Source organism: Zalophus californianus, chromosome 9 (genome assembly GCF_009762305.2).
Source record: "Zalophus californianus isolate mZalCal1 chromosome 9, mZalCal1.pri.v2, whole genome shotgun sequence".
Taxonomy (NCBI): domain Eukaryota; kingdom Metazoa; phylum Chordata; class Mammalia; order Carnivora; family Otariidae; genus Zalophus; species Zalophus californianus.
Window position 1 is genome coordinate 297,847 of NC_045603.1, and position 27,757 is coordinate 325,603.

General features: G+C 62.8%; 1 protein-coding gene across 7 annotated transcripts; it reads left to right on the forward strand.

Moving 5' to 3' along the window:
* The first annotated feature begins 152 nt into the window (after positions 1-152).
* Positions 153-27,738, forward strand: SBF1 (SET binding factor 1). 7 transcript variants are annotated; one of them, XM_027595613.2, is made up of 41 exons: positions 153-356; positions 6,713-6,798; positions 7,218-7,355; positions 7,582-7,740; positions 7,826-7,936; positions 8,515-8,620; positions 8,730-8,862; positions 8,937-9,045; positions 9,136-9,249; positions 9,359-9,436; positions 9,827-9,940; positions 10,019-10,147; positions 10,231-10,329; positions 10,427-10,631; positions 10,712-10,824; positions 11,582-11,731; positions 12,011-12,079; positions 12,163-12,321; positions 12,397-12,662; positions 12,749-12,921; positions 13,005-13,078; positions 13,156-13,351; positions 13,572-13,699; positions 14,200-14,378; positions 14,477-14,613; positions 14,724-14,931; positions 15,084-15,280; positions 15,378-15,515; positions 18,419-18,496; positions 18,816-18,997; positions 19,095-19,274; positions 19,610-19,711; positions 19,783-19,968; positions 20,037-20,163; positions 20,251-20,381; positions 20,452-20,682; positions 24,975-25,082; positions 25,177-25,388; positions 26,024-26,111; positions 26,226-26,357; positions 26,442-27,738. In XM_027595613.2, exons 1-41 carry the CDS (start codon positions 302-304, stop codon positions 26,538-26,540), a joined length of 5,679 nt encoding a protein of 1,892 aa, XP_027451414.1. In that variant the 5' UTR covers positions 153-301; the 3' UTR covers positions 26,541-27,738. The 7 variants fall into 7 exon arrangements, 6 of the variants coding, with proteins under 6 accessions (XP_027451414.1, XP_027451416.1, XP_027451419.1 ...); XM_027595615.2 differs by having other exon boundaries at positions 26,481-27,738; XM_027595618.2 differs by having other exon boundaries at positions 19,095-19,190.
* Positions 27,739-27,757: the final 19 nt, after the last annotated feature.

The following is a 27,757-nucleotide window of genomic DNA, read 5'->3' on the forward strand; positions in this document are numbered from 1 at the left end:
CTGTCAGCGCCCGGGGGGCGGGGCCGGGAGGGGACCCGCCCCCGGGAACCGAGCCCGCGCCGACTGGCCCAATAGGAGCGTGTAACTCCGGGCCCCGCCCATGATGGGGGCGGAGCGGGGCCGCGCAGGCGCACGGCGCGGCCGGGCGGGCCGGCTGGCTGGGAAGATGGCGGCGGGAGCCCTGGCTGCCGCCGCGGAGCGGGCCCGGGGTGTCCGGGGAGCACGGGCCAGGGCCGGGGCCGGGCCATGAGCGCGCCGCCCTCGCGTCCCCGAGCCGCGGAGCCCGCCCGCGCACCTCGCCATGGCGCGGCTCGCGGACTACTTCGTGCTGGTGGCGTTCGGGCCGCACCCGCGCGGTGAGTGCCGGGCCCGCGGCCGAGGGCTGAGGGCGGAGGGCCGGAGCCCGGAGACCGGGAAGGGTCAGCCGGGGCGGCAGGACAGGCGCTCCGGGGCAGTCGCAGGGACATGTGAGGCGGGCGGGCCGCGGCCGCCGGGCCAGCACGAGGGTCGTCCGGGGCACCTGCCGGGCTGGGGTCGGGGGTCGGGGAGGGGCGGCCTCTCTGAGGACAGCAGGGCCGTCCGACACGGCGAGCCGAACCTGCCCACCACACTCAGGGCACAACCGGGTCAGGCAGAGCTTTGGCGTGGGCCTGGGAGGTGGGAGGGCCCCGAGAAGGTTCGGCCTCCCGGCTCCCACTTGGGTGGGATGGGCCCTCTCTGCCTTGGCCGACTGCCGGGTGGCTCTGCCTCAAGGGGCACGGATACTTCGCTTGCAAGCCCCTCCTTTGCCCCCCCAGTGCCTCTGGTCTGGAGCCTCCGCCCTGCCCGTGTGAGATGTCTCAGGTCCAGGTGGGATGCAGAAAGGGGTGGGATTTAAGGACCACTTCAGGAGGAAATGTGAGGTGGAGAGAGAGAAGAGCATTCCTGGCAGAGGGCCTGCGGTCCTCATGCCTGCAAGCCAAGCCCTGGGTGGGGGATCATTGTGGTGACTGGTGCCGATGTCCAGGAGGTCCATGTCTAGGGGCAGCGCCTGTGTCTGAGAGCCCTTCAGCCCAGGGGTAGCAGAAAACAGAGCCTGACAATGACATCAGCAACAGTCATGGAGACAGTGGGTTGGGGAGTGCTCTCCATGTGCCAGGCCCTGCACAGCCCTTTGTGTGATCTCGTTTCTTCCTCCCAGCAGCCCACCAAGGTTTCCTTGCCCTCTCCCTCATACATAGAGTGGAGTCGGGCAGAGAGGTTGATTGCCTGGTCTGAGCCCCCACAGAGGCTAACCCACCACCAAGCTGTGGGCTCAAATCCCAACTGCAGGGGGGCAGTACATGTCCTTGGGGGAGGCCTCTGTGGTCAGGCTGGGGCTTAACCTTGAGACTGAAGGTGGGGTTGAGCCCCCAATCTGTGCTGCTGCTTGTCAGCCCAGTTGCCACTGTCATCACCTGGAACCCAGACTTTCTCTCCTCCTTGCCTTTCTTGCTGAGACTCTACCTGCTGGACCCTGCACACTCCAGACCCTCCTCAGTGCCCTCGTAGCTCTCGCTCCTCCTCTCTGTCCAAGGGTCCATCCCCTGACACCCTCAGTGATGAGCGTGTCTTCCTCCAGAGAGGGAGGTTTTGCAGCAAGAACCAGTCATCTTTGTGTCCCAGTCTGCAGGTGGCAGGCTCACTGTCAGTGTTGTACGGGCCCACAGAGGGAGAACTGTTCCAAGGTGCACGTGGTGGGGGGGGGGGCAGTGAGGAGGCCATACCACCTGGAACAGAGGGAGGCATGGGATCCAGGGGAACAAGGTTGGTTGAGGGGCTGCCCTAGCATGAGGGGCCCTGGGCTGGAGCTGCATGAACAGAGTGGGCTTGGAGGCTGACAATGCTGAGGGTGGTGTGGGAAGGGTCTGGGGAGGCAGAGACCACAGGCAGAGGCCAGGTGGTAGCAAGAGGGGTGGTGAGTTGAGGGTGAATTAGGGAGGTGGGAGGTGGTATGAGTGGGCTCCATGGCAAGCTGGCTGTGACACTCAGGGGGTGGGCACCCCTGGCATTTGTGGCCTCTGATAAAGACGGGAGAGAAGGCTGGAGTCCATAATCCCTGCTTACCCTGAGTGTCCACTGCAGTAGGGGTGCGGGCCATGGAGCCCCTCACCACTGCCTTCCAGGGCTGGAGCTGGTCAGTTGCTGGCTGGCCACCCAGCTTCAGGGCCTCTGTTGGCAGGACTCATCCATCCCTGTGAGAAATAAGCCCACAGTCTAGGACCCTGGCCATAGTGCTGAGATCAGAGCCCAGTGGAGGGGGGAAGCCTGAAGCAGAGGAGCACTACATGGGGGAGTCAGTGGTACCTGCTTTTGGCACTTGATAGCTCTTGACCTTGGGCTGGTCTTTCAGCTCTCTGCTCCTCAGCTTTTTCATCTGGAGTTGGAATGAGTCACACAGACCTCCCAGGCTGCCATGAGCATGAGGTGGACACAAATGTGAAGCTGTTCACAGGGGAGGCTCCAGGAAGTAATGGATGTCTTATTAATGATGAGCAGCAGGTGTGTGGATACCCATAGGCACTGACACAGGGGGCAGTTCTGCTGGAGGTGGAGGACCTCGTGTGCCGGCGGGCCTAGGACGTCAGGACAGGGCTGCAGGGTCTCCTGGGCTCGGGGGAGGGGGGAGGGGAGGGGAATATCTTGTCCTTGGCCTGGATCTGGACATCCTGTCTGGGGCTGGTGGATGCAGGGTCTGGGTACAGGAGCCCTGCCTGAGGGAGCATCTGGTTTTATGGTTACCGTCTGGCAGACCTCTCCAGGCAGGAGCATGGGGAGGGGGCTGAATGGGACCCCGACTTTGAGAGTGCAGACCCCTCCCCTGGTGAGTGGGAGGAGCTCCTTCACTCAGGACATGGGTTTAGCACCTTCTGCACCCCGGGCCCAGCTCTGGGGATGCTGTGGGGGCCAGTCAGATCACACCTGCCTGGCTTCTGGGCTGGGAGGGCCCTGCCAGTGGTCAGCTGATTGAACACAGCATGGCCAGTGCCAGGGTGTGTCTTTGGAAGCAGGAGACACACTTGACCTGACCAGGCAGCTGGGTGCATGCCCACCAGGGAGGAGGACCCCTCCTGGTGCACCCCGTTCCCAATGCCCAGCCCCACCCCTAGCATTTGAGAAGAAGACCTGTCCCATGGCCTGGCCTTTCTCAGATCCGACTGTGCTGAGCGGGCCACATTCCTGGGCCCCGTCTCCTCTCCCCACCCATGTTCCTGCCCTCCGGAGCAGGTTGGGGCTGTTTGGAGCGGCCTCAGCTGGCTTCCAGCCCCCACCCTGGGAGCCGGTCTGGTCTGCCTGGGGGAAGGTTGGGGGGACCACTGGAGAGGTGGCAGTCCCTCTGCACACATCCTGTTGCTGTGGCTGGCTGGGACACCCTGGGTGTTGAGGTTGGGTGGGTGGAGCAGCAGGAAGGTCCCGTCCTTCCTTCACTCTCTTCCTATGGCTGAGCCTGTCCCAGGGCATCTGCGCTGGGGTGTGTGGAGGAACGGGAGGGGCAGGCAGAGGAGGCTGCCATCCTCCCTTGCCTCTGCTCACAGTGCATGCTGGCCTGGGCTGGCCCTCCAGGCGTCGGAGCCTGGCACTGGTGACGGCCACTGCCAGCAGATGACAGAACGCGTGCTCTGTGTTCTCTCGCCCTGTGTTCAGGCCTACAGCCCACACAGGGCTGGCTGTGGGGACATGGTTGCAAGAGGAAGTGCTTGTCCGCCTATGTGTCTCAGGGGACTTTGGTGCCCTTCCTCCTGAGACCTCCCAAAGAGTCCCACCCTGGGACACATGATGGTGCTGGTTAGATTAGTTCTACCACTGTGGGGTGACAGGGTGCCCTTCCTCCTCCGAGGTGGGGGAGGCTCTGGTGGGGTAGGGAGCTGAGCTGCTGCAGGTCGCCTCCATGGCCACAAGAGCTCAAGTGGGTGGGGGACACTGGGAGACATGGCAGAGCCCTCACCTCCCCCAGGATGCAGGCCAGCAGCCAGGTTGCAGCCTGGCCCCTGCTAGCACAGAGCTGAGGTGTGGGCCAGGTTTCAGAGGGGGTTGCAAAAAAAGATGAGGAGTCCGGGCCTCTCTGTGGTGTGCCCTTCCAGGGAGGGCTTGCCTGTCCTGGAGCACCCTGGGGCTCCAAAAGCTGCCCTGCACTTCTGATTAAGGAACCTGTTCGCTTGTGGGGTGTGAGTGGGCCTGGGTGTGGGAGGATGGTTGTGTCGCTGGCTGTATGCATTCGGCAAGCCCTAATTAGGCTGCGGTCTGTGCCAGGCACAGGTGCGGCGATGGATACAGAGACATAGTTTCTTGCTTATGGAGCAAGACATAGTTGCTCATAAGCAAGACATAGTTCTTGCTTATGGAGCTCCCATCTGGCCCAGCCAGCCAACAGGTGCACCAGGAATCACAGAGGAGTATAGTGGAGGGAGGGAGGGCCTGGGGGTCCTGCTGCCCCAGGCTCAGGCAGGGTGCAGAGAGCTGCCTGGAGGAGGGGGCAGTCTTTGGGCTGAGACCTAAAGGCCAAGTTTGGGACCATCATGGCCCAGAGAAGGAGCTGGGGGTTGTGGGGGGGGATGCCTACTGGCAAAGCCGTGGGGGCAGTTGAAAGAAAGCCTCCAGTTGGTTCTTCAGAGGGCGGAACCCTGCAAGTGGGAGTTGATGTTTCACAGGCTAAGTGGAGTGGGGAGGGTGGGTCGTGAACAATGGCCAGTTACGTTGTCTGCTTCCCTGTGCGGAGAGGTTGCTGAGAGCAGCCCTCCGAAGGCTGTCTGGCCTTGGGAGGGAGCCTGTGGGGCAGAGGCTGCTGTCCCCGTCTGCATACACCCCCTTCTTCCTTCCTCCGCCCGCTGCCTCGTGGCAAGAACTGGGTGAGCCCTGGGTGCCAGCCAGGCCCAGGCCCAGATGGTGGTTTGGGGCTGCGCACAAATCAGCCCTTGGGGGAGTGGGTGGGGAGGGAAGCCATGGTTCAGGGTGAGCTGGCCTGGGCCTGTTGAGGGTGGCCCTGGGGAGTGGGCCTGGGGGGACCCAAGGGGCTTTGTCTTAGTGGACCATGTGCGTGTCTGCACGCTCACGTGTAGGTAGGTACGGTACCAACAGACACTTGTTCCTGTTCCCTGTCTCATCTGGTCTGTCTTTTCAGAGTCTCAGTGGTGGGAGGGGGAGGGGAACAGGAAACTGAGGTTTTGTGAGTCAGAGTCATGGCCCCTCCTCGCCCCACCGGCAGCAACCTGCCCGCCGCTGCCGACCTCCTTGGCATTGCCTCCATTATCCTGGAGGGTGGGTGGTCTCCTGAGATTGTAGCTCAGCTCCTTTGCTGTCGAGTGGCTGGGGTCTCCTCACCAGTGCCCAGGCCCCTGGCTCTGTCCGAGGCTCCTGTGCACATTTAGGATGGACCAGGCTAGCTGGACGGGGTGGGGGAGCTGTATCCAGCAGGTCCTCAGAGGCTGTGCCCCTTGGCTTTCTGGGCCTTGGGGCAGGCCCTTAGAGAGGCTTCATGCCCAATGCTTACTCCTTACCTATTCGTTCCTACTCTTCTACCAGTGTGGGCAGTGGTGTTGAAGCTGGTTCGAGCATAGGGTGGGGACATCTGTGCCCGGGGACCTGCCTGTCATGTGTGGGAGGTGAAGGTAGGGAGGTTTCTGTCTTAGCTGCTTTACCCTGCTGCCATGCTGGGTGGGAGCTGGAGGTAGAACAGAGACCTGTGTCCGTTCTCTGCTGGTCTTGTGAGGTGAGTGGTCCCCTAACAGGGCCCTCATCATGCCTCCTATTTTGGCTCTGGAGTGGGTGAGCAAGACGCAAGGGCCCCTGCCTCCACCCATGTGGACCGGAGCTGGGAATAGTGCCCTAGGCATAGAGTGGGGGAAGCAACCCTGGGCCTCCTGCCCCCATCCCTCCTCCCTGGCTCAGGGGACCTAGGGCTGCGCTCAGCGCCCCCAGTCTGTGTGGCTGTGCACAGTGCTGTGCGCAGGCAGAGGACAGGCCTTCAGTGCCCCTGAATGTGGCTGGATCCCCAGCGCTCGGGAGGGTGCTCCTTCATTGGGTGTCCTGAGACCCGGTCTCTGTCCTTCCTGACAGCTACCACCTCTCTGGGCCCTGTGCTGGGCCTGTCTCTGAGGCAGTGGTACAGGCAGCAGTTTGGGCCTGGGTTGTTCTCTCCCCTGGCACAGATAACAGGTGTGAGACCTCTGCCCCTTGAGTGGGCTCAGAGCTGGCAGGTGAGGTGAACCAGGGAGTGGGGTGCCCCCGTCCTCATGGTGCTCACTGCCTGGTGGAGGCTAAGTGCCGAAGCTGGTGGTCGGCTGTGGAACAGTCCAGAGCTGCTCTCCCCTTGATGGAGGGCTGGCTTGCTGGTGTGCAACAGGCTGGAGGTGGGTTCTGCCTAGGGGTGTTGGCATGTTGGGGAGGGGCATGGGAGTGGCACCAAACTGGGGCTTCCATGCTTTTGGTGCCTGGCCTAGCCAGAGGCTTTCAGGACTCCCTGTCCCATACCAGGGCTCTCTGTGCCCTCTGGTGTCCCTGGGGTCCGTGGCTGCCTAGTGGCCACCCCTCATGAGACTATTTTTAGGGAAATGATAGGTCTGGGAGCTGAGGCTGGTCTGATGCTACACAAAGGCCAGGCTGGGTAGGAGGTTTCCATCTGAGACCCTTGAGGCTCCTGCCTGGGTGGGGCGTGTGGGTGGTGGGAGATGCCCTGACTATGTGCTTCTGTTCTCAGGGAGTGGGGAAGGCCAGGGCCATATCCTGCAACGCTTCCCAGAGAAGGACTGGGAGGACAACCCGTTCCCCCAGGGCATCGAGCTGGTGAGTGGGGGGGTGCTGAGGTGGGGGTGGGGGCAGGCTGGCACTGGTTTCCCCAGGACTGTGAGGAGCCTCTGCAGTGCCCAGCCCCCGATGGGCATAAGAAGATAGCTGAACTGCTGCAGAGGGTGGGGGTCATGGGCTTGGCTGGCAGGGTACTTGGTGCCCACAGCACGTCATGTTGTCTGTCCCTTGTGATGGTGGATACCATGTCCTGCATCACAGAGTTCTCTGGCCACAGTGAGACCAGAAGCTGTGACTTCCTTTTGTGGGGGAAGGTTGAGGTCTAGGAGGTGAAATGCACCGAGGGTCGCAGAGTGAGGTGCTGCCCTGCTACGCTGGAACCTGGTGTCCATGGATGCAGACTTCTGAGGGCAGGGAGACGGAGCTAACTGCTGACCCCTCACCCCCCTTCCCTGCAGTTTTGCCAGCCCAGCGGGTGGCAGCTGTGTCCTGAGAGGAACCCACCAACCTTCTTCGTTGCCGTCCTCACCGACATCAACTCTGAGCGGCACTACTGCGCCTGCTTGACCTTCTGGGAGCCAGCAGAGCCCACACAGGTCATCTTGGGGGCTCTGGGGTACAGCCTGCATGGGGTTCTGGCTACGGCCGACTCCCTCTGCCTCTGTCCATGGGTGTGTCTCCCTGTCTGTGGCAAGTCCTGGTGCCTCAGCCCCACGGAGGCCCGAGTTCCCAGAGGGCTGCTCCCATCTGAGTCACCTGTGTCCTCCCCCTGGGCCTGTGGGACATGCCTGAGAGCGAGGCAGACGGGGCTTCTGTCCACAGGAAGTGGTGTGCGCCGAGGACGCCCCTGAGCGGGAGGAGGAGGCGGACGAGGGTGGCCCAGCGCAACTGTCACCTGCGACCCCTGGCCCACCTGGCCAGCTGTTCGCACCAAAGACACTGGTGCTGGTATCTCGACTGGACCATGCAGAGGTGTTCAGGGTGAGGCGGGCAGCCAGGGTTCAAGGCAGGATATGGGGTGCCCCTGCCAGTGGCGCCACCATTCCCCAGTCTGTGGTCCTTGCAGAACAGCCTGGGCCTCATTTACACCATCCATGTGGAGGGCCTGAACGTGGGCCTGGAGAATGTGATCGGAAACCTGCTCACGTGCATCATCCCCCTGGCTGGGGGCTCACAGGTGGGTCCTGGGGGCAGCTGCTGTCCGCCCACAGCCACGGCCCTCCTGGTGTCCCAGACCATGAGGGTGTGGCCTGTGGGTGCTCTGCGTCCAGCTGGGCTCAGCATGGCCCAGACCTTGGACACTCTCCTGCGTCTTGGTGCTGCCATCACCTGTGTTCCCTTCTTGGCCCTGCCTGCTCACCTGTGTGTCCCATGTCTTGCCTGGCTCCCTACCTGGCACCCTTCAGTTTGTGTGCCTGGCTCTGGATGTTGGTGTCAGTGTGTCTGTCTGCTCTCTGGTCAGTGCCCCTGCGTGTAGGTGCGTCTAACTGTGTTTCTCTGCCTGTCCTGTGCAGCTGGACTCTGTTGAGGATGGAGTGGTACGGATTCTTTGTTTCTTCCGCCCACCCAGGCCCCACCTTGCCCCAGGTCAGAGGCCCTGAGTTTTCTTGGCAGCAGTGCTCAGGCCGGCAGGCCGCCGTGGCCTTTCCCTCCTGTGGGAGACCTGTTGTGGCCGGTCTCGCCTCCGCTCCTGGAGCTCTGGGCAGACACGGGTCTGGTCGGGGCAGCTGAACACCGGCCCCTCTCTTTCCACAGAGAACCATCTCTTTGGGGGCCGGTGACCGGCAGGTCATCCAGACCCCACTCGCCGACTCGCTGCCCATCAGCCGCTGCAGTGTCGCCCTGCTGTTCCGCCAGTTGGGTGAGCCCGGCCGCCCCAGCTGCACATGCCGCCCTCTCCCCTCCTGGGGCCGGGTCACAGGTGGGGTTCCTGCTCAGCTGGCCCTCCAATCCTGTGCTTTTCCCTGCAGGCATCACCAACGTGCTGTCTTTGTTCTGCGCTGCGCTCACAGAGCACAAGGTGCTCTTCCTGTCCCGGAGCTACCAGCGGCTCTCAGACGCCTGCCGGGGCCTCCTGGCGTTGCTGTTTCCTCTCCGATACAGGTGCCCCTGCTGCCACCCAGCCCCTCCTCCCACCCCGCCCTCGGCCCCCCGCACTGAGCCCTCGCCCGTTGCAGCTTCACCTACGTGCCCATCCTGCCGGCGCAGCTCTTGGAGGTCCTCAGCACCCCCACGCCCTTCATCATCGGTGTCAACGCGGCCTTCCAGGCAGAGACCCAAGAGCTGGTGAGGGCTGTGGCCTGTGCCTGCCTCCCTGCTCCGGGCCATGCCGACTGGCCGGCGGCTCTCTGACCGCTTGCTCCCTTTGATCCATAGCTGGACGTGATCATTGCTGATCTCGACGGAGGGACGGTGACGGTCCCTGAGTGTGTGCACATTCCCCCCCTGCCGGAGCCGCTGCAGAGTCAAACGCATAGTGTGCTGAGCATGGTGAGGCGGGGCCAGGGGCTTCAGGGCAGCTGAGATGGGGTCACCTGGCAGCAAGGGGAGCCCCGGACCCTGGGTGTGCGGCCATCCCTGCTCCCCTCTGCTTCTGCAGGTCCTGGATCCAGAGCTGGAGTTAGCGGATCTTGCCTTCCCACCACCGTCAACGAACGCTTCCTCCCTGAAGATGCAGGTGGGGGTCACTGCGGTCCCAGCGCAGGGCCTGCGCCGACCCTGCACCCTCTCCTTAGGTCTGCTGCCACCAGTGGCCAGCAGGCGGCGCCAGTCACACTGTGCAGCCACCCCTCTGGGCCAGTTGCAGGGGCCGCGTGGGGGGTGAGTCTTTAAGGGGCCTGTGCAGGAGTGACTGTCAGCGCTGAGCCTCAGAGGAATTGCTGTGGCTTTGTGTGAAAGAAGGTTGGAGGTGCAGGACGGGGCAGAGGCGCCTGGGAGGCCTGGCAGGGCGTGGATAGGTGTGTGTGGGTGCGTCGGGGTGGAGCCTGGGGTAGGGGGAGGGCTGCCACGTGCAGGGGCTAGGGCAGGCCTGTGGCTTCGTCCTCACCTGCACTCACCTGTACCTCAGGACAAGGAGCTGCGTGCTGTCTTTCTGCGGCTCTTTGCTCAGCTCCTACAGGGTTATCGTTGGTGTCTGCACATGGTCCGCATCCATCCAGAGCCTGTCATCCGCTTTCATAAGGTGGGCTGCAGGTGGGGCTAAGGGTGGAAGCAGGCAGGAAGTCAATGCTGAGGGGCTGACCCCCTTGTGTGCCCCCAGGCAGCCTTCCTGGGCCAGCGTGGGCTGGTGGAGGATGATTTCCTGATGAAGGTGCTGGAGGGCATGGCCTTTGCAGGCTTCGTGTCAGAGCGTGGGGTCCCTTACCGTGCTACGGACCTGTTCGATGAGGTGCGCCCCCACCCCAGTTGGGAGGAGCCCCTGCCACCACTCCCCGCCTCGCCCAGCCTGTCTGACCCTGCCTCCTCCCCCAGCTGGTGGCCCATGAGGTAGCACGGATGCGGGCAGATGAGAACCACCCCCAGCGCGTCCTGCGTCATGTCAAAGAACTGGCAGAGCAGCTTTACAAGAATGTACGGCGGGTGACACAAGGGGGTGGACCAGCCTGGCTCGGTCATCGTGCCACCTGGCATCAGGGAGCTTGCCCACACGTATATGTGCCCCACCCAGGAGAACCCATACCCCGCTGTGGCTATGCACAAGGTGCAGAGGCCGGGGGAGGCCAGTCACCTGCGGCGAGTGCCCCGCCCCTTCCCCCGGCTGGACGACGGCATGGTGCAGTGGATCGTGGACCAGGCCACAGCCAAGATGCAGGGCGCACCGCCGGCCGTGAAGGCTGAGAGGAGGACCACCGTGCCCTCGGGGCCCCGCATGAGTGCGTAATGGGGAGGGGGCCAGGGAGCTCGGCTCAGGGTGGGCACGAGGTCAGAGATGAGTGCATTTTCTTTTCCCCAGCTGCCATCTTGGAGCGGAGTGGCGGGCTCCATGGCAACAGCGCACGCCGGCTGGAGGTGGTTCGAAACTGTATCTCCTACGTGTTCGAGGGGAAGATGCTTGAGGCCAAGAAGGTGAGGGCAGCAGGGAGCAGCTGTGAAGGGTGCTGAACCCAGGGTCCGTTCACCTGCTGGGGGCGCGAGGGGCAGGTGATACCAGGTGTCCAGCCCCTTCCTCAGTGCAGCTGGGCACAGCCTGTGGGGGTGGCTTGCAGGAGGGCTTTACTTCATCTTTCAGACATCAGAACCTGCAGGTTTCTGCTGCTGAGTTTCTTCTGCATCCTTCCTGACGGAAGTGCAGGCCCACCCCAGTTGTGTGTGTGTTGGTCTTGCCGTCTGTGGTGCTCAAGAGCTCCTCTGGGTTTCACAGCAGCCAGATTGCCTCACGGCTGCACGGTCTCCTGGGAGGGGCCTTCAGGGCTCCCAGTGATTTTACGATGGAAAACAATAAGAGAGCAAGCACATGGCCCTTTATGTGGCCTGCCCGATGCCCAGCCGGCCACCAGCTCTGCGTTAGGCTTATGCTTTTTGGACACTGAGGCCCTCGCCAGTGGCGGGGCTGCAGACATAGGAGCTGGTGCGTGCTGGGGCTCAGGGCCAAGGGGCTGCACCCCGCTGTGGGTGTGCAGCGTCTCCGTCTCTGTGGGGCAGTGAACTCCCAGAGTCTAGGCACACCTGACCTGGACGGCTTCCAGATCCCCTCTGTGCTTAGAGCCTGGGCTCTGGCCTCCCGCGGGCCACTGCCCTCCCCTCCTGGGCTCTGTGCCTTGTGCCTCCCCCTCCCTCCAGGGCATGGCTGAATGCCCCCAGCCTCACGTTCCCCTGTCCACAGCTGCTCCCAGCTGTCCTGAGGGCCCTGAAGGGGCGCGCAGCGCGCCGCTGCCTCACGCAAGAACTGCACCTGCACGTGCAGCAGAACCGGGCAGTCCTGGACCACCAGCAGTTTGACTTCGTTGTCCGCATGATGAACTGCTGCCTGCAGGTGAGGCGGGGCCCCCATCCTGCTCCTGGTGTGGATGCAAGGGTGGGGCAGACAGGGGTTCCCCGGTCTACCCGTGAGGATGCATGTTCTGGCGGTGCCGACAGCTGGGGAGATTCTGGTCTGGGGGTGGGGGTGGCAGGGGGAGGCCCTGAACCTCTGGGCGGCCCTTTGGGAGCGGCGCAGACAGGGACAGTGCCGGGAGATGCTGCTCTGGCGGCGGGGCTGGTCAGGGCAGGGTGGGCGTGTGGGCACGTTTCGGGCAGCTCACGGCTCTTGCAGGACTGCACGTCCCTGGACGAGCATGGCATTGCAGCGGCTCTGCTGCCCCTGGTCACGGCCTTCTGCCGGGTGAGTTCTGGCGTTGCCCCGGTGCCCTTCCCTCGCCCCATCCTGCTGCACCTGGTGACCACCCCCCGCACCGGCCTCTGCAGAAGCTGAGCCCGGGAGTGACCCAGTTTGCGTACAGCTGCGTGCAGGAGCACGTGGTGTGGAGCACCCCGCAGTTCTGGGAGGCCATGTTCTACGGGGACGTGCAGACCCACATCCGGGCCCTCTACCTAGAGCCCGCTGAGGACGGAGACCACGTGCAGGTGTGCAGGGACCCCCGGGCCTCGGGCCTCAGGCCAGCCCAGCCCCGTCCTGGCTCACCTTCAGCGCTGTGGCAGGTGGGGGAGCTGTCTGCACGGGAGGACGAGCGCTCTGCCCTGGATGTGGCCTCTGAGCAGCGGCGCCTGTGGCCAACCCTGAGCCGAGAGAAGCAGCAGGAGCTGGTGCAGAAGGAGGAGAGCACGGTGTTCAGCCAGGCCATCCACTACGCCAACCGCATGAGCTACCTGCTGCTGCCCCTGGACAGTAGCAAGAGCCGCCTCCTGCGGGAGCGCGCAGGGCTGGGCGACCTAGAGAGCGCCAGCAACAGCCTGGTCACCAGCAGGTGTGGCCGGGGCCTCGTGGGCCTTGGAGGGTGGGTGGGGCTCGGGTGGCTGGGCCTGTGCCCACCATGCCCCGTCCCTGGCCTAGCATGGCGGGCAGTGTGGCAGAGAGCTATGACACGGAGAGTGGCTTCGAGGATGCAGAGACCTGCGATGTGGCCGGGGCCGTGGTCCGCTTCATTAACCGCTTTGTGGACAAGGTCTGCACAGAGAGTGGGGTCACCAGCGACCACCTCAAGGGGCTGCATGTCATGGTGCCAGGTATGGGGGGTCTGGGTGTGGAAACGCTCTCCTGAGCCGGGCAGGCATGGGGGGCCCAGGGTATGAAAGCAGCTGTCTCCCAGACATCGTCCAGATGCACATCGAGACTCTGGAGGCTGTGCACCGTGAGAGCAAGAGGCTGCCCCCCATCCAAAAGGTGAGCGTGGGCCGGGCAGGGCTGCGGGCCCCAGGGCCTGGGCGGTATCCTGAGGTGCCATTCTTGTCCCTGAGCAGCCAAAACTGCTGCGGCCACGCCTGCTACCCGATGAGGAGTGTGTGCTGGACGGCCTGCGTGTCTACCTGCTGCCAGATGGGCGTGAGGGGGGCGCGGGGGGCACCGGGGGGGGGCCCGCACTGCTCCCGGCTGAGGGCGCCGTCTTCCTTACCACGTACCGGGTGATCTTCACGGGGATGCCCACCGACCCCCTGGGTGAGCCTTTGGACTCTTCGTCTGCCCCCACCCTCCCTTCCCCACCCGGGTCCTCGGGGGGAATAGGACTTTCCCTCCTCAGGGGCGCGGGGTCTCTGTGCAAGACAGGTTGTTGTCTGCCCCCCCTCCCACCTGCCTGGGACCTCCATAGCTCTGGTACCCCGAGACTCTGTGACCCCCTCCCCTGCCCTCCCCCTGACTCTGCCCGGCCTGTGATAAGTCGGGGAACAGGTGGTGGTGCGTTCCTTCCCGGTGGCTGCGCTGACCAAGGAGAAGCGCATCAGCGTGCAGACCCCCGTGGACCAGCTCCTGCAGGACGGGCTGCAGCTGCGTTCCTGCACATTCCAGGTCTGGCCAGGGGACGTGCTGGGCACGGGTGTGCTGGCGGGCTTCGGGGCCCCTGCGTCGTGGCTCTCACAGGCCCACAGGCTCTGAGCCCCCAGTCTCGTTCTCACGAGCTGGTGTTAGGCTGGACCTCACCCGTGGCGCCTCTGATGTCTGTGTTCACACTCAAGCCGCTGTGCTGTAGCTTGGTGTTGTCAGCCTGTGTGACGTGCTGGCCTTTAGGGGTCTTGTGCTTGTTTGGGGGGACCCTGATCTTGGCATCTGTGTCTGGAACATGCGTTGTATCCCGCACAACTGAAAGTCACACAAATGTGACAACTTGGTGAAGGACTGGGCCACACACAGCATGACGAGTGGCCCCTGCACATGTCCACTGTCCCTTAGGAGGACGCCCCTGCCAGGCTCCAGGGGGTCCCCAGCTTCTTGCCAGGGGCCTGCGTGCCTCTGTGGCCAGAGCCAGAGCCGAGGGCGCCCAGACTCTGAGAGCCTCTTGTCTGACACAGCTGCTGAAGATGGCCTTTGACGAGGAGGTGGGGTCCGATAGCGCCGAGCTCTTCCGCAAGCAGCTCCACAAGCTTCGGTACCCGCCAGACATCAGGGGCACCTTCGCCTTCACCCTGGGTTCCACCCATACACCCGGCCGGCCACCCCGCACCACCAAGGACAAGGGCCCTTCCCTCAGGTGTGGAGCTGGGCCCTGGGTTCCCACCCCTCCCTGTGTGTGTGTCCCCGCGTCCATTCTGCTGGCCTCTGCTGACCCTATGCCCATACCGCTTCCAGGACCCTGTCCCGGAATATCGTGAAGAATGCCAAGAAAACCCTCGGGCGGCAGTATGTTACTCGGAAGAAGTACAACCCCCCCAGCTGGGAGCACCGGGGCCAGCCACCTCCTGAGGACCAGGAGGACGAGATTTCAGGTGGGTGGGGGCGCGGGAATCCCCAGGTGGTCTGAGTGAAGACCACATAAGCAGGCAGGGGGCCTGGGCATTCTGTGGGTGACTTGCCCCGTGTGCCTGGCCCGCCCCAGTGTTGGAGGAGCTGGAGCCCAGCACACTGACCCCGTCCTCGGCCCTGAAGCCCTCGGATCGCATGACCATGAGCAGCCTGGTGGAGCGGGCCTGCTGCCGGGACTACCAGCGTCTGGGGCTGGGCACACTGAGCAGTAGCCTGAGCCGCGCCAAGTCTGAGCCCTTCCGAATCTCCCCGGTCAACCGCATGTACGCCATCTGCCGCAGGTGAGCAGGCCGCCGAGAAGCCGTGCCCTGGCTCCTGTCCAGTGGCGCGCGCGGAGGGAGTGTGGCAGAGGCTGGGGGCATGGGTGGATTGTGGCGCTGGGGGCGTGCCCTGTCCCCTGCGGCCTCACCCAGACAAGTCTGACTCCTCACAGCTACCCGGGCCTGCTGATCGTCCCCCAGAGCGTCCAGGACAACGCTCTGCAGCGTGTGTCCCGCTGCTACCGCCAGAACCGTTTCCCGGTGGTGTGCTGGCGCAGCGGGCGCTCCAGGGCAGTGCTGCTGCGCTCCGGCGGCCTGCATGGCAAGGGCGTCGTCGGCCTGTTCAAGGCCCAGAACGCGCCTTCCCCAGGTACCCCCGCCCGTCCCCGCGTGTGCCTGTGCCCTGTGCGCGCCCCCCCCCCCCCCCCCACCGCCGGGCCTGGCTCCAGCCCCTCCCCCTCCCGCAGGCCAGTCCCAGGCTGACTCTGGCAGCCTGGAGCAGGAGAAGTACCTGCAGGCGGTGGTCAACTCCATGCCCCGCTACGCGGATGCGTCTGGACGGAACACTCTCAGCGGTTTTTCCTCCGCCCACGTGGGCAGCCACGGTGAGGGGTGCTTGCAGGTGGGGGGGCTTCCGGGGGGGCCGTGCTGGCATTTGTGGAAGGCAGGCCAGCGAGAGGGCGGAACAGGTGGGGTGTGGGATCAATCACGTAAGTATCCTGAAGCCACGCTCTGATCGGTCCCGTCTCCTGCCTGGGCCGAGCTCCCTGACCTCCTTGTCTTCCCTGCCCGTGGCCTGTCTCCAGGTCCCTGCACACAGCTGACCCTTGAAACCCCCATCTGGTCCCCATTCCTCCTTTGTCCTGTGCGGCCCCACACTTCCCACCACCCCGGCTGTCGTGGTGGCTGCCCTTTTGTCTTGTCCCCCCACTTTGTCGAGGACATCTGACTGCTGGGCTGCATCGTTCGTCTGTCCTGGTTGCTTCAGGCTTGTCTGTACATGTCTCCCCGTCCCCACCCCCACCACGGGCACTCTCAACACCCCCTGGCCCCACTGCGCCCACGTGGATCCCGGCCCTGCCTTCTGTCTGGTGTGGCGGGGTCTCACTGGTGCAGGTGGCAGAGAAGGCATCAGGCCTGGGAGGTTGGGGCCATCAGTGGGCCCTGCTCCTCACCGTCGGGGCACTGGCGTGGGGCGGCCGCAGAGGGGCTTGGGGATGCAAGCATGTGTGCTCCTGTCCGAGGGGTACGTGGCTGCTATGGAGGGCTGGTCTGACCTCCTGGTGACAGGTGGGGACCTTGCTGGGGAGGTGAGCTGTCTTTGTTCTGGGCTCCCGGAGAGGCTTGCAGGTGGGAGAGGACACCGTGGGGGTCATATTCTGTAAGTCAGGGGAGGAGGCAGTATCAGAACGGGGGCGGCCTCATCCTCCAGGGTCCTTGCTCCACGTCAGTCACTTCTCCTGCGTCGCGCTTACCTCCCAACTGACCCCATTTGCTTCTCCCTGACCCTGTCCCTGCCCCTGTCTCACCCGGGTCTCTCATCACCCCTGCCTGACCCTGACCTTCCCTCTTCCCCCCACCCGATCTCCTCCGTATGCCCCTGTCCTCTGCTACCCCTCTCTCCTTGCCCTGTCTCAGCCCAGCTGTGCCGTCTCCCCGCCAAGCCCCCATCACCCCCATGTCCCCCTCCCCCCGCCTGGATGCCCACGGATGCCCTGGGCCCGTCTGCCTCACCCTCTTGGTCTGGCTGATAGATCCTCAAGGGTTCGTCCTCGGACCTAGGACTCAGGCTGCTGTCCAGCCCATACTGGTTGTTTGTGCTTGGGGCCTGGTGTCCAGGGGCCTCCGTCTGGGCTTGACCTGTGAGGCTCCCTTTGCTGGCCTGGGCCTGCCCCCCACCCCAGCCTGGTGTCCGCCTGGGAGGTGTGGGTGCTGTGACCGATGTGTACCCCACCTGGTTCAGAGTCGGTACATGACACACGCGGGGTCACTTGGCTGTGAGACACACCTTAGGTGCTGGTTGGTGCAGACACCACGCCAGGGTCCCTCGTTGGTCGGGCCTTCCTCATTCCCCCCGTCCCTCCTCTCGTGCTCGTCTGCGTCTTTCTGTGCCGTTGCTCCAGCTCCTGGGTTTTGGGGGCAGGTGGCACCACCAGTGGGTGGAGCCTCGTGGAAGTGTGCTCATGCTGCCTGATTCTTCCCGCTCTGCCCACTCCACGGGGCCTCACAGTGGCCCTGCCGCCCCTTCCTGGAGCAGCGGGGGCGTCTCCAGCTCACACGAGGGCCTTCACCTCTCCGTCAAGGTCTGAGGAGGCCCCACACCCCGCCTCTGCCCCTGCTTGGTGTCGCTCTGCACAGCACCTCCCCTACTGTCTGCCTCCGTCCCTGTTTAATCCGTCGGTCTGGGCTCACATACAGGCGCTCTGCTTCTGTCTGTCCTGACCACCCAATGGGCATTGGGGCCAAGGGGGCCTGGAACAGGGGCGGCCAGTGTGCCCTTGTGGTCGCTTATGGGGGGCAGCCTTGGCATCCACCATTCCCCTCTTGTTCTTCGTTCAAGGGGCTTTTGGTCTTCCAAACACCCGCGTCCGTCGTCACGTATGTTTTCTGGTTCCTCCGTTGTGGAGGGACTCTGAGGAGCGCCTGCAGGTGGCATCCTCCGCATAGGATTCTTGGTCCCCAGCACCTGTATCTTTCCCTGTTGTGGCCCGGGCGTCCTTGACTGTGCCCAGAACCCCCTGGTGCTGCCTCCCTGTGTCCCCCGAGTTCAGAGCAAGCCCCCCCATTGCCCGGGGGCATCTGGGGGCTCCGCCGTGTGTGGGTTCTAATTGAGACACACATGTCCTTGCTGCGAGTGATCGTGCGTCCTGCCGGCAGCGTGGCAGGCTGGTGTCGTGCTTATTTGCGGCCGCTGCTGTGGCAGATAGGGACAGTGCCCTGCTGCCCTCTGCAGAGGCGGCTGGGCCAGGGCACCGGGGAGCTTCCTCCCCCAGGCTCCCTGGGCCTCCGGGCTCCCTGGGCCTCCGGGCCTGGCCGTCCCTGCCTGGAAGCCGGGGGCCTGGCCCTCTCAGGCAGGTGGCCTTACTCCGCCAGTGCTGCCCTTGGGGCTCAGGCCTGCCCTTGTCCATGGTTCCCGGCCAGGAGCTCCAGGCTCCAGGCTTCCTCTTCTCTGGGCTGTACCTGACGGCCCCCACTGCTGGTGTGCGCTGTGAGCAGCTCTGGGCAGTGCCCGTGGGGGCTGAGGGTGTGGGGATGGGCTGTGGAGGAGGCGCTGGATGGAGAGCCCAGGGTTCTTGCCTCTCTTCTACCTGCCACTGGCCCGCTGCTCCCTGGCCTGCCCCTGAAGGCTCAGAGGGCCTTGCTTTGCCCCCCGCTGTTTGTGGGGCTCCTGAGGGGCTTGGTGGGAACCCAGCCCTATAGCTAGTCCCTTTGGACCACAGGCCCTCCATGCTGGGCACACCCTCGGGCCTGGGGTCAGGCCTGAGCCTTTTCTCTGCTGTGCCCCCAGTGCCCAGCCCCAGAGCCAGGGTCACCACGCTGTCCAACCCCATGGCGGCCTCGGCCTCCAGATGGACCGCTCCCCGAGGTACCGTACTGGCCACACAGGCTGCCCCCCGCCCCGCTGGTACTGACGACCCCTGTATGATTGAGCAGTCGTGGGCACTAACGTCCCCCCACATCTGGCACTAACAGCCCCGCGTGACAACCAGCACAACCCAGCCCTGCCCACAGCCCTGGGCACTAACAGCTTGAGACCCCAAGTCCCGCCCCAGCCCCCCGACACTAGCGCAGATGCAGGCCCAGCCAGGGTCTTGTCGGCCTCCCCCGCCTTGCCCGGGGAGCTCAGCACCAGGTTAAGTGGTGCCCCAGGCCTGGGCAGGCGCTCATCTGTTTTCTTTGTGCAGGTAAACTGGGCAGTGTCCGGGCCAGTGGGCGCAGCGGTGGGCTCGGCGCTGATGTGGGCTCCCGGCTAGCAGGCAGAGACATGCTGGGCCCGCCCCAGGCTAACGGGGCCCCCCCTGACCCAGGCTTCCTGCGGCCCCAGCGTGCAGCCCTCTACATCATTGGGGACAAAGCCCAGCTCAAGGTGACTGGGGGGGGGCACAGGGCCAGGTGGGGCGGGGGGGGCAGCGGGGAGGGGGCCCAGGGCCTGGGCGCATCTCACCGTGGCTGGCCTTCTTCAGGGTGTGAGGCCAGACCCCCTGCAGCAGTGGGAGCTGGTGCCCATTGAGGTGTTCGAGGCACGGCAGGTGAAGGCCAGCTTTAAAAAGCTGCTGAAGGCATGTGTCCCGGGCTGCCCCGTCCTTGAGCCCAGCTCTGTCTCCTTCCTGCGCTCACTGGAGGACTCAGAGTGGCTGATCCAGGTCTATTAGCCCTACCTCCACTGCAGTCGGTTGGGGGTGGCCCAGAGAAGGCGGGCAGGGGCGGGGGGACGTGGGAGTCCCTGCTTACCTAGAGCCAAGGGCAGATGGGGTCCTGGTTTGCTTGTCTGATGGCACTGGGCCCCGGGAGGGGGTGGTAGACGCTTCCCACCTGGATGGTAGTACTGGGTGGTGGAGGGAGGCTGGGGCCACCTGCTCTCTGTTGGGGTGCGGCAGGACATCTGAAGGACGGGGTGTGGGCCTCGGGGGCCTGCATGGGTGCTGGGGTCCAAGGGCCCTGGCTCTGGGAGGTGCTGAGGGGCTGCCCATCCCTGCAGATCCACAAGCTGCTCCAGGTGTCGGTGCTGGTGGTGGAGCTCCTTGACTCAGGCTCCTCCGTCCTGGTGAGCCTGGAGGACGGCTGGGACATCACCACCCAGGTGCGTGGTGGGCCACAGGGACGGCCCGGGCGGGGCCCTGCAGGCGCCGCACTGACGGGTGGTGCTGGCAGGTGGTGTCTCTGGTGCAGCTGCTGTCCGACCCCTTTTACCGCACGCTGGAGGGCTTTCGTCTGCTGGTGGAAAAGGAGTGGCTCTCCTTCGGCCATCGCTTCAGCCACCGCGGGGCCCACACGCTGGCTGGGCAGGGCAGTGGCTTCACGCCCGTCTTCCTGCAGTTCCTGGACTGCGTGCACCAGGTAAGCAGGTGGCCACGGCGGGGGCTGTGCCTGCCGATTCCCGGCCCCTCACCTGTCACCCCACACAGGTCCACCTGCAGTTCCCCATGGAGTTCGAGTTCAGCCCCTTCTACCTCAAGTTCCTTGGCTACCACCACGCATCCCGCCGCTTCCGGACCTTTCTGCTCGACTCGGACTATGAGCGCATTGAGCTGGGTACGGGGCAGGGCTGGGCCTCAGGGCAGGGCGGGGTGGCCGGGGCTGGGCCTGGAGGGTGGCCGGGGCTTAGCACTACCCCTGCAGGGCTACTGTACGAGGAGAAGGGGGAGCGCAGGGGCGCGCAGGCGTGCAGGTCCGTGTGGGAGTACATGGACCGGCTGAGCAGGAGGACACCCGTGTTCTACAACTACATGTACGCACCTGAGGACACAGAGGTGAGCCGGGGCCTGGTTGGGGCCGGCGGGCGCCTTCCCGCCCAGCGCCTCACACCACACCCGCCCCCAGGTCCTGCGGCCCTACAGCAATGTGTCCAACCTGAAGGTGTGGGACTTCTACACCGAGGAGACGCTGGCCGAGGGGCCCCCCTACGACTGGGAGCTGGCCCAGGGGCCCCCCGAGCCCCCAGAGGAAGAGCGGCCTGACGGGGGTGCGCCCCAGAGCAGGCGCCGGGTGGTGTGGCCCTGTTACGACAGCCGCCCCCGAGCCCAGCCGGATGCCATCTCACGCCTGCTGGAGGTGAGCCCCGAGGCGCCGTGGGCATACGCATGTGTGCGCTTCGGTCCAGGGGCCCTGCCCCTCTTCCCACCCAGTGAAGTGCCTGCCAGCCTGGGGTGGCTGGCCCCGCCCCGCATTGGGTCGTGTTGGCAGGCAGTGATGACCAGAGGCTGCTGGCCTGGACCACCCCTGGGTCCCAGGAAGTGGCTTCTTGGTCCTGGGCACGTGTACGGTTGGCCCTCAGGGAAGACAGGGTTTTCCCAGGGACTGTTCCTGCCCTCTCCCAGACTGCCGTGCCTGCTTCCCGGGTGCCACTGGCTGTCAGCCATGCCCGGGCCCGTGGTGGCCCTGGGTCCAGCCTGCCCCATGCCTCCGTCAGAGGGAGGTGGGCCTGTGGGCCTGGAAGCTGGGAGTTGCCGTTCTCGGGGGACACTGGTGTTCAGCCCCAGGAGTCAGGATCCGCCAGGGCAGAGAGCTGGCCTAGAGGGGGGCAGGGCAGCGTCTGAGAGCCCCGCACAGGCCTCGGCTCCGGAACACCGGGGATCTGCGTTCCTCTCACAGCCACTGGCCGTCTGGCTTTTGGGGGATATCTACACACTTGGGAGCTTGTTCCATTCTGGGGGCAGAGGGTGCTGACGCCGGCCCTTCGGGGAGGTGGGGAGGTGTAAACAGAGTTAATGTATGTCAGCAGCGCAGCACTGGGCCTGGCCTAAAGGCACCCGTTACCCAGGGGTTGGGGGGGACACGGGTGACCCACAAGTTGAGGGCGGAGGAGACCCCCTTTGTCTCTGGTGACTCTCACTGTCTTGGAGTCTGACGTGAACCGTGCGGCTCGGCGTCCTCACAGCGTCATCGTTGGCCTCATCCCAACTCGTCTGCGTCTGCGTTTGAGCTGGGTTCTCGCGCTCAGCACGTGGTGGGTTTGGCCCAATCTGACGGTTTCTTCCATTGGAATTTTTAGTACCTTTACACTTGGTTATTGACATGGTTGGGCTGGGGTCCAGCTTTTTTTTTTTTTTTTTTTTAAGCAGTCTGCACACCCACCGTGGCGTTTGAACTCATGACCCCGAGATGAGTCGCAGGCGCCACCCGGGGCTAGCTGGGCACCCCTGAGGTCTAGCCTCTTGCTGTTTGTTGACTATTTGTCGTATTTAGTATTTGCTCTTTTCTTCCTTTTCGGTTTTTCCTCCTAACAATTGGGCATTCTGCTGCATTTACCTTTTGAGCTGCACATCCTCGAGTCCGTTTCAGCGGTTGTCAGGGACGGCGGTCAGTGTCAGCGCCCGCCCGCTCACCTCACGTGACGGAAGCGCGCAGCTCGTACTGTTTCAAACAGTCAGCTTTGTGTGGAAGACTTTAGGAAACGAGGAGGAAGCCTCCTCTACTTGCTGTTTCTAGTGATCCTCACCCCTCCATTTCTCTTCGGCCTGAAGAACTTGCAGTGCTTCTCGTAATGCAGGTCGGCCAGTGACAGATTCCCTCAGCTTTTGTTCACCCAAAAACGTCTTTGTGGTGCCCTTGCTTATTTTGAAGGTTTCCGGTATACTTCATTTTTTCCACCGTGCTGTGTTTTCACGGGTGCGCAGTGCTTTTACTTGGCGTCTCTGAGGAGTTGGTTTGGAAACACTTCAGGATTCCACCAGCTGGGACAGTTACCGGCCGCCCCCTTCCCGTGGCGTGACTCTGCCCGCAGGGGCGGGTTCCGTGCTGTCCACACCGCACAGCAACGTGGACGGTGGTCCCACATGACTGTACTCGCCAGGGAATCAGGCGTCCACTTCGGGGGGCTTTGCCTTGCCATTGTTTGCTCAGTGCTTTGATCTTGGAGACAGCTTTGTGCGTTTCTGGCCAAGGGAGATGTCACGAAACTGCAGACGGACCTGTGGCAACCGTGGTACTGGTTTGCTGTGGCTTTGTGTCCAGTCCCCTCCCCCCCCCAGAAGGCCCTGAAAACACAGTGGCTTCTGGCTGGGCCTGTTGTGCCCTTTTAGTTTTATTTATTTAATCTGTACGCCCAACGCTGGGCTCGACGCACAACCCCAAAATCAAGAGTCGCACACTCCACTGACTTCTCTAGCCAGGTTTCCCGTGCCTTCATTTTTAATTTTTTTAAAGATTTATTTATTAGAGAGAGTGCAAGCAGGGGAAGGGCAGAGGGGGAGAGAGAATCTGAAGCAAACTCTGCACTGAGCACAGAATCCGACATGGAGCTCCATCCCACGACCCTGAGGTCATGACCTGAGCCAAAACCCAAGAGTCAGATGCTCAACAGACTGCGTTGAGCGCAGGTGCCCCAGTGCCTTTATTTTTTAAAGGGTGTTTTCTGGGCGCCTGGGTGGCTCAGTCAGTAGAGTGTCTGCCTTTGGCTCAGGTCAGGATCCCAGGGTCCTGCGATTGAGCCCTGGGTCTTGCTCCCTGCTCAGCGGGGAGTCTGTTTCTCCCCCTCCCTCTGCTGCTCCCCCTGCTCATGCTCTCTCTGTGTGTGTCAGAGTGTTTAAAAAAAATAAAGGGTGTTTTCTTTGGATATGGAATTCTAGGTTGACCACTTTTTACACTCAGTTTAAAGATGTCATTGCATGGTTTTCTTTTTTTTTTTTTTTTTTTTTTTTTTAATTTTTTATTGTTATGTTAATCACCAATTGCATGGTTTTCTGGCATGCATTGTTTTTCTCTCTCTTTTTTTTTAAAGATTTTAATTATGTATTAGAGCATAAGAGGGGAGAGGGTCAGAGGGAGAGGCAGGCTTCCCACTGAGCTGGGAGCCTGATGCAGGGCTTGATCCTGGGACCCTGGGACCATGACCCGAGCTGACGGCAGACACCCGACCAACTGAGCCACCCAGATGCCTGCATTGTTTCTGATTAAAAGTTGGCGCTTTTCCTTATCTTTATAAACTGCATGTAATGTCACCCTTTCTTTCTCTCACTACCTTTAAGATTCTGTCTTCATCTTTGGTTTCAGCAATTTGACCATCATGGGGTTTTAAAGTTTATTTAAGTAACCTCTACACCCAGCATAGGGCTTGAACTCATGACCCCCAAGATCAAGAGTTGCAAACTCTTCCAACTGAGCCAGCCAGGTGCCCCTTACATGGGTTTTTTGTTGTTGGTCCTCCTGCTTAGAGCTTTCTCCGCTTCTTAGGTTTATGGGATGATAGTTTTCATTAAATTTAATGCAATTTAGGCCATAATTTTTTAAACTTTTTTTTTTAAGACTTTATTTATTTGACAGAGACACAGTGAGAGAGGGAACACAAGCAGGGGGAGTGGGAGAGGGAGAAGCAGGCTTCCCGCGGAGCAGGGAGCCCGATGCGGGACTCGATCCCGGGACTCCAGGATCATGACCTGACCCGAAGGCAGACGCTTAACCAACTGAGCCACCCGGGCGCCCTGAATTTTTTCATTTTAGATATTGTTTTTCAGCCCTAGAATTTCCATTTGCATTTTTTAAATGTAGTTTCCATGTTCTGTAGACATTTCCTGTCTGCTTGACCATTATGTCTTTTTCTTTACATCTTAAACATATTTATAACAACTGTTCTGAATTTCTCATATGCCAATTCCAATAACTATTTCTTTTTTGGATCTATTTCTTTTAACATCTCCCCTAAGTATGGCTCCCATTTTCCTGCTTTTCTGGTCTAGTAATTTTTTAAATAATCGACATTGTGGATTCTGCATTGTTGAGGATCAGGATTGTGTTGTCTTCCTTTAAGGAGTTTTGATTTTATCCTTGCACTCAGTTAAAGAATGTGTGGGTCAGCTTGCTCTTTTCAAGGGTCATTCTTCGGCTTTGCTAGGGCACTTCTAGAGAAGCCTTTATCCTAGGGTTAGAGGAGCCCAACTCTGACATGGCCTCTCCAGGGCTTCAGCGAGGTACCTCCACTCTGTTTGGAATTCCTGCATCTTCCTGCATTGGGTAACCTCCAGAATTTGGATTTAGCTAAGCACAGTAGCTGCTCTCTGCCAGGCTGGTGACATCTTGCCTGGCCCATGGCAGGCTACTTTTGGCCAAGGACTCAAGGAGGCCTCTGCATCTCTAGAGCTCTCGTCTGCCACCCTGTGCATCCATGCGTGTCAGCATCCCCGAGCGCCACACCTCTGCCCAGTGCTCCTTGTTAGTTTGCACAACTAACTTTTGTTTTCTCCAGGTAATTGTTTTTGCCCATCCCCTACCCTCACCCACTTCCGTGCTCCCGTAACACAGGTCAGACCTCTCCGTCTCTTCAACTTCCCGTTTTCCGTAATTCTGTCTTCACGTGTTTCGGTCTGGGTATTTTCTTCTGAATGATCTGTTTTCCAATCCTCCCCCAGGAGCTACAGCGGCTGGAGGCGGAGCTGGGGCGGCCCCCTGAGCGCTGGAAGGACACCTGGGATCGGGTGAAGGCAGCGCAGCGCCTCGAGGGCCGGCCAGATGGACGTGTGAGCGGGCGTGGGTGTGGGTGGCCAGGGTGAGCTTGCGGTCAAGAGGGGTGGAGGCCACCGGCCCTGACACAGGCCCCCCTCCTGCTCCCAGGGCACCCCCAGCTCCCTGCTGGCGTCCAGCGTGCCCCACCACCGCCGCTCGCTAGGTGTGTACCTGCAGGAGGGGCCTGTGGGCTCCACTCTGAGCCTCAGCCTGGACAGCGACCAGAGCAGCGGCTCAACGGCATCCAGTTCCCGCCAGGCAGCCCGCCGCAGCACCAGCACCTTGTACAGCCAGTTCCAGACGGCCGAGAGTGAGAACAGGTGTGAGGATGCCTCCCACTTTGCCGTGGAATCCTCTGAGCTGGGGGACTGGGGGTGGGGCGGAGTTCTCAGGTTGGGGGCCGGTGTTCAGGGGACTTCCGGCCATTTCTTAGGTGGGAGGATTTGTGAGGGAGGCCGTGATGCCGTGATGGTGGCCCAGGCATAAGCTGACAGTGTGAGAAGCAGGAGGGCTCTTCTGGAAGGGGTTTGGGACGTAGAACCAGGAGTAGAGGGACAGCAGCTGTGGGGTACCCGTGGGGGCAGGCAAGGCACCAGGTGAGCTTGGGGCCTGGCAGGCTGGAGAGGGGCCGTCTTGCCACGGTCACCTCCCCGGACCCGCCTGCTGCGTGTTCCTCGTCCGAGGGCACCTGCCCTGCTTGCGCGGCTGCTTCCCAGAGACCCTGAGACCCTGAGACCCTGGTGCTAGGCCCCCCTCGTGTCCTGTGCTGAGAGGGGCAAGGGGCGAGGGATGGGGACTCTCCTTTCTTTCCTAAGAACAGCCCCAGGGCTGTTTCATGACCCCCTGGCCAGTCTAGCCTTCGAGTCCAGCCTGGGTCTGTTGGAGGGCAGGGGCTCAGCCGGCTCGGGGGCGAGCGGTGGCCCTGATGACCGGCCTGGCCCTGCTGTCCATGCAGGTCATACGAGGGCACCCTGTACAAGAAGGGGGCCTTCATGAAGCCCTGGAAGGCCCGCTGGTTCGTGCTGGACAAGACCAAGCACCAGGTGAGTGGTCGGGGGGCTGGGGGGTGGGGTTAGGAACTGGGGCCGGGGCCGGCGGGGGGGGGGGGGAGCGCTGCCCTGACTTCCTGCCCGCCCCACCCCCGGACCCCTCCTCAGCTGCGCTACTATGACCACCGTGTGGACACGGAATGCAAGGGTGTCATCGACCTGGCAGAAGTGGAGGCCGTGGCCCCCGGCACTCCCACCTTGGGTGCCCCCAAGACCGTGGACGAGAAGGCCTTCTTTGACGTGAGCTGTGGCCGGGGCCCGGGGACGGCAGGGCAGGGGGCTCTGTGGGGTGGGACCGTGGAGTCAGCGACCGGCCGTCCCCAGGTGAAGACGACGCGTCGCGTTTACAACTTCTGTGCCCAGGACGTGCCCTCGGCCCAGCAGTGGGTGGACCAGATCCAGAGCTGCCTGTCAGACGCCTGAGCCCAGCTCTGCTCCGGCTGCTGCACGTCCCGTCGTTAGAGACCACTAGGGGTGGGCAGGGCCCCCCGGCCATGTTTACAGCCCCCACCCTCGACAGTATTGAGGTCCCGCCCCCCAAACTTAGGTGTACAGCCCCTGTGAGCTCCCACCCCGCCCACCCCCCGCCCACCCGGCCAGCTGTAACTTATTCTGCAGTTATGGGTGAGCGCCGGCCGGGAGGCGGCCATGGTACAGCCCTCGCGGTGGGCCTGTAAATAGAGCCCCCGCCCCCGTCAGCGTGTGGTCCCAGCTGGCCGGCCACAGGCAACCTGTTCCTAGAACCAGAGTCTATAAAGAGAGAACTAACAACACGCACATGCCTGTGTCTCCTCGGCCCGTCCAGATCCCCTGCCAGCCACTCCCCGCGACCCACGTCCGCTGGGTGGGCGGGGGGGTGCAGCTTCATCAGGCCCTTGCTTAGTGCCCAGCCACCCTCAGGGGTGGTCTCGGGGCTGGCACCCCCCCCCGCTCCACCGCACCCCCAAGCAGCCCCTGGACAGAAGGTGGCCCTCTGCAGGTGTGCTCTGAAGAGAGCAGATGGGGCCGGACTGTCCGGAGGATGGTCCCAGGTCAGAGGAGACTAGATGGGAGGGAGATGCTGACGAGGGTGGGCTCCGAGGGGCAGGGGGTCCTGGGACGTGTGCTCCAAATGCCTGCCCCTCCTCTTTCCCTGGGATCTTGCCTCAGGCCCTGACCGTTCTCCATGCCCTGACCTCTGTCTGGGGCGTGACAGGTGCCACTGTGGTTACCCCTCTCCTTTCCCCCACAAATGTGAGTCCCACCTGCACCTGCACCTGAGCCAGCCAGGTGGGGTGTGGCGGATGCCCAGCAGGTGGTGGCACCTGTCGGGGGGAGGTGAGCAGCAGGTGCGGACACAGGCAAGACCCACAGGTGATGTCAGGTGAGTCGTGAGGAGAGCCCCCAGGTTCTCTCTGGGCCACACGGACAGCTATCAGACAGGTTCCCAAGGCCCGGGAAATCCACACCTGGGGTCCTAGGCCCACCTGACTTCACACAGGGGCCGGGCAACCATGAGGCCGTCTCTGGGAGGGAGGTCAGAAGTCACCGAAGCAGGGGCCACAGGGTGAGGTCCGTGCAGGACCACGGCTGTTGAGTGGGCAGACCCACCCCCTGGCTCTGAGTGCCCCGGGAGGCCCTGCTGGCTGCCCCCCCTCTTG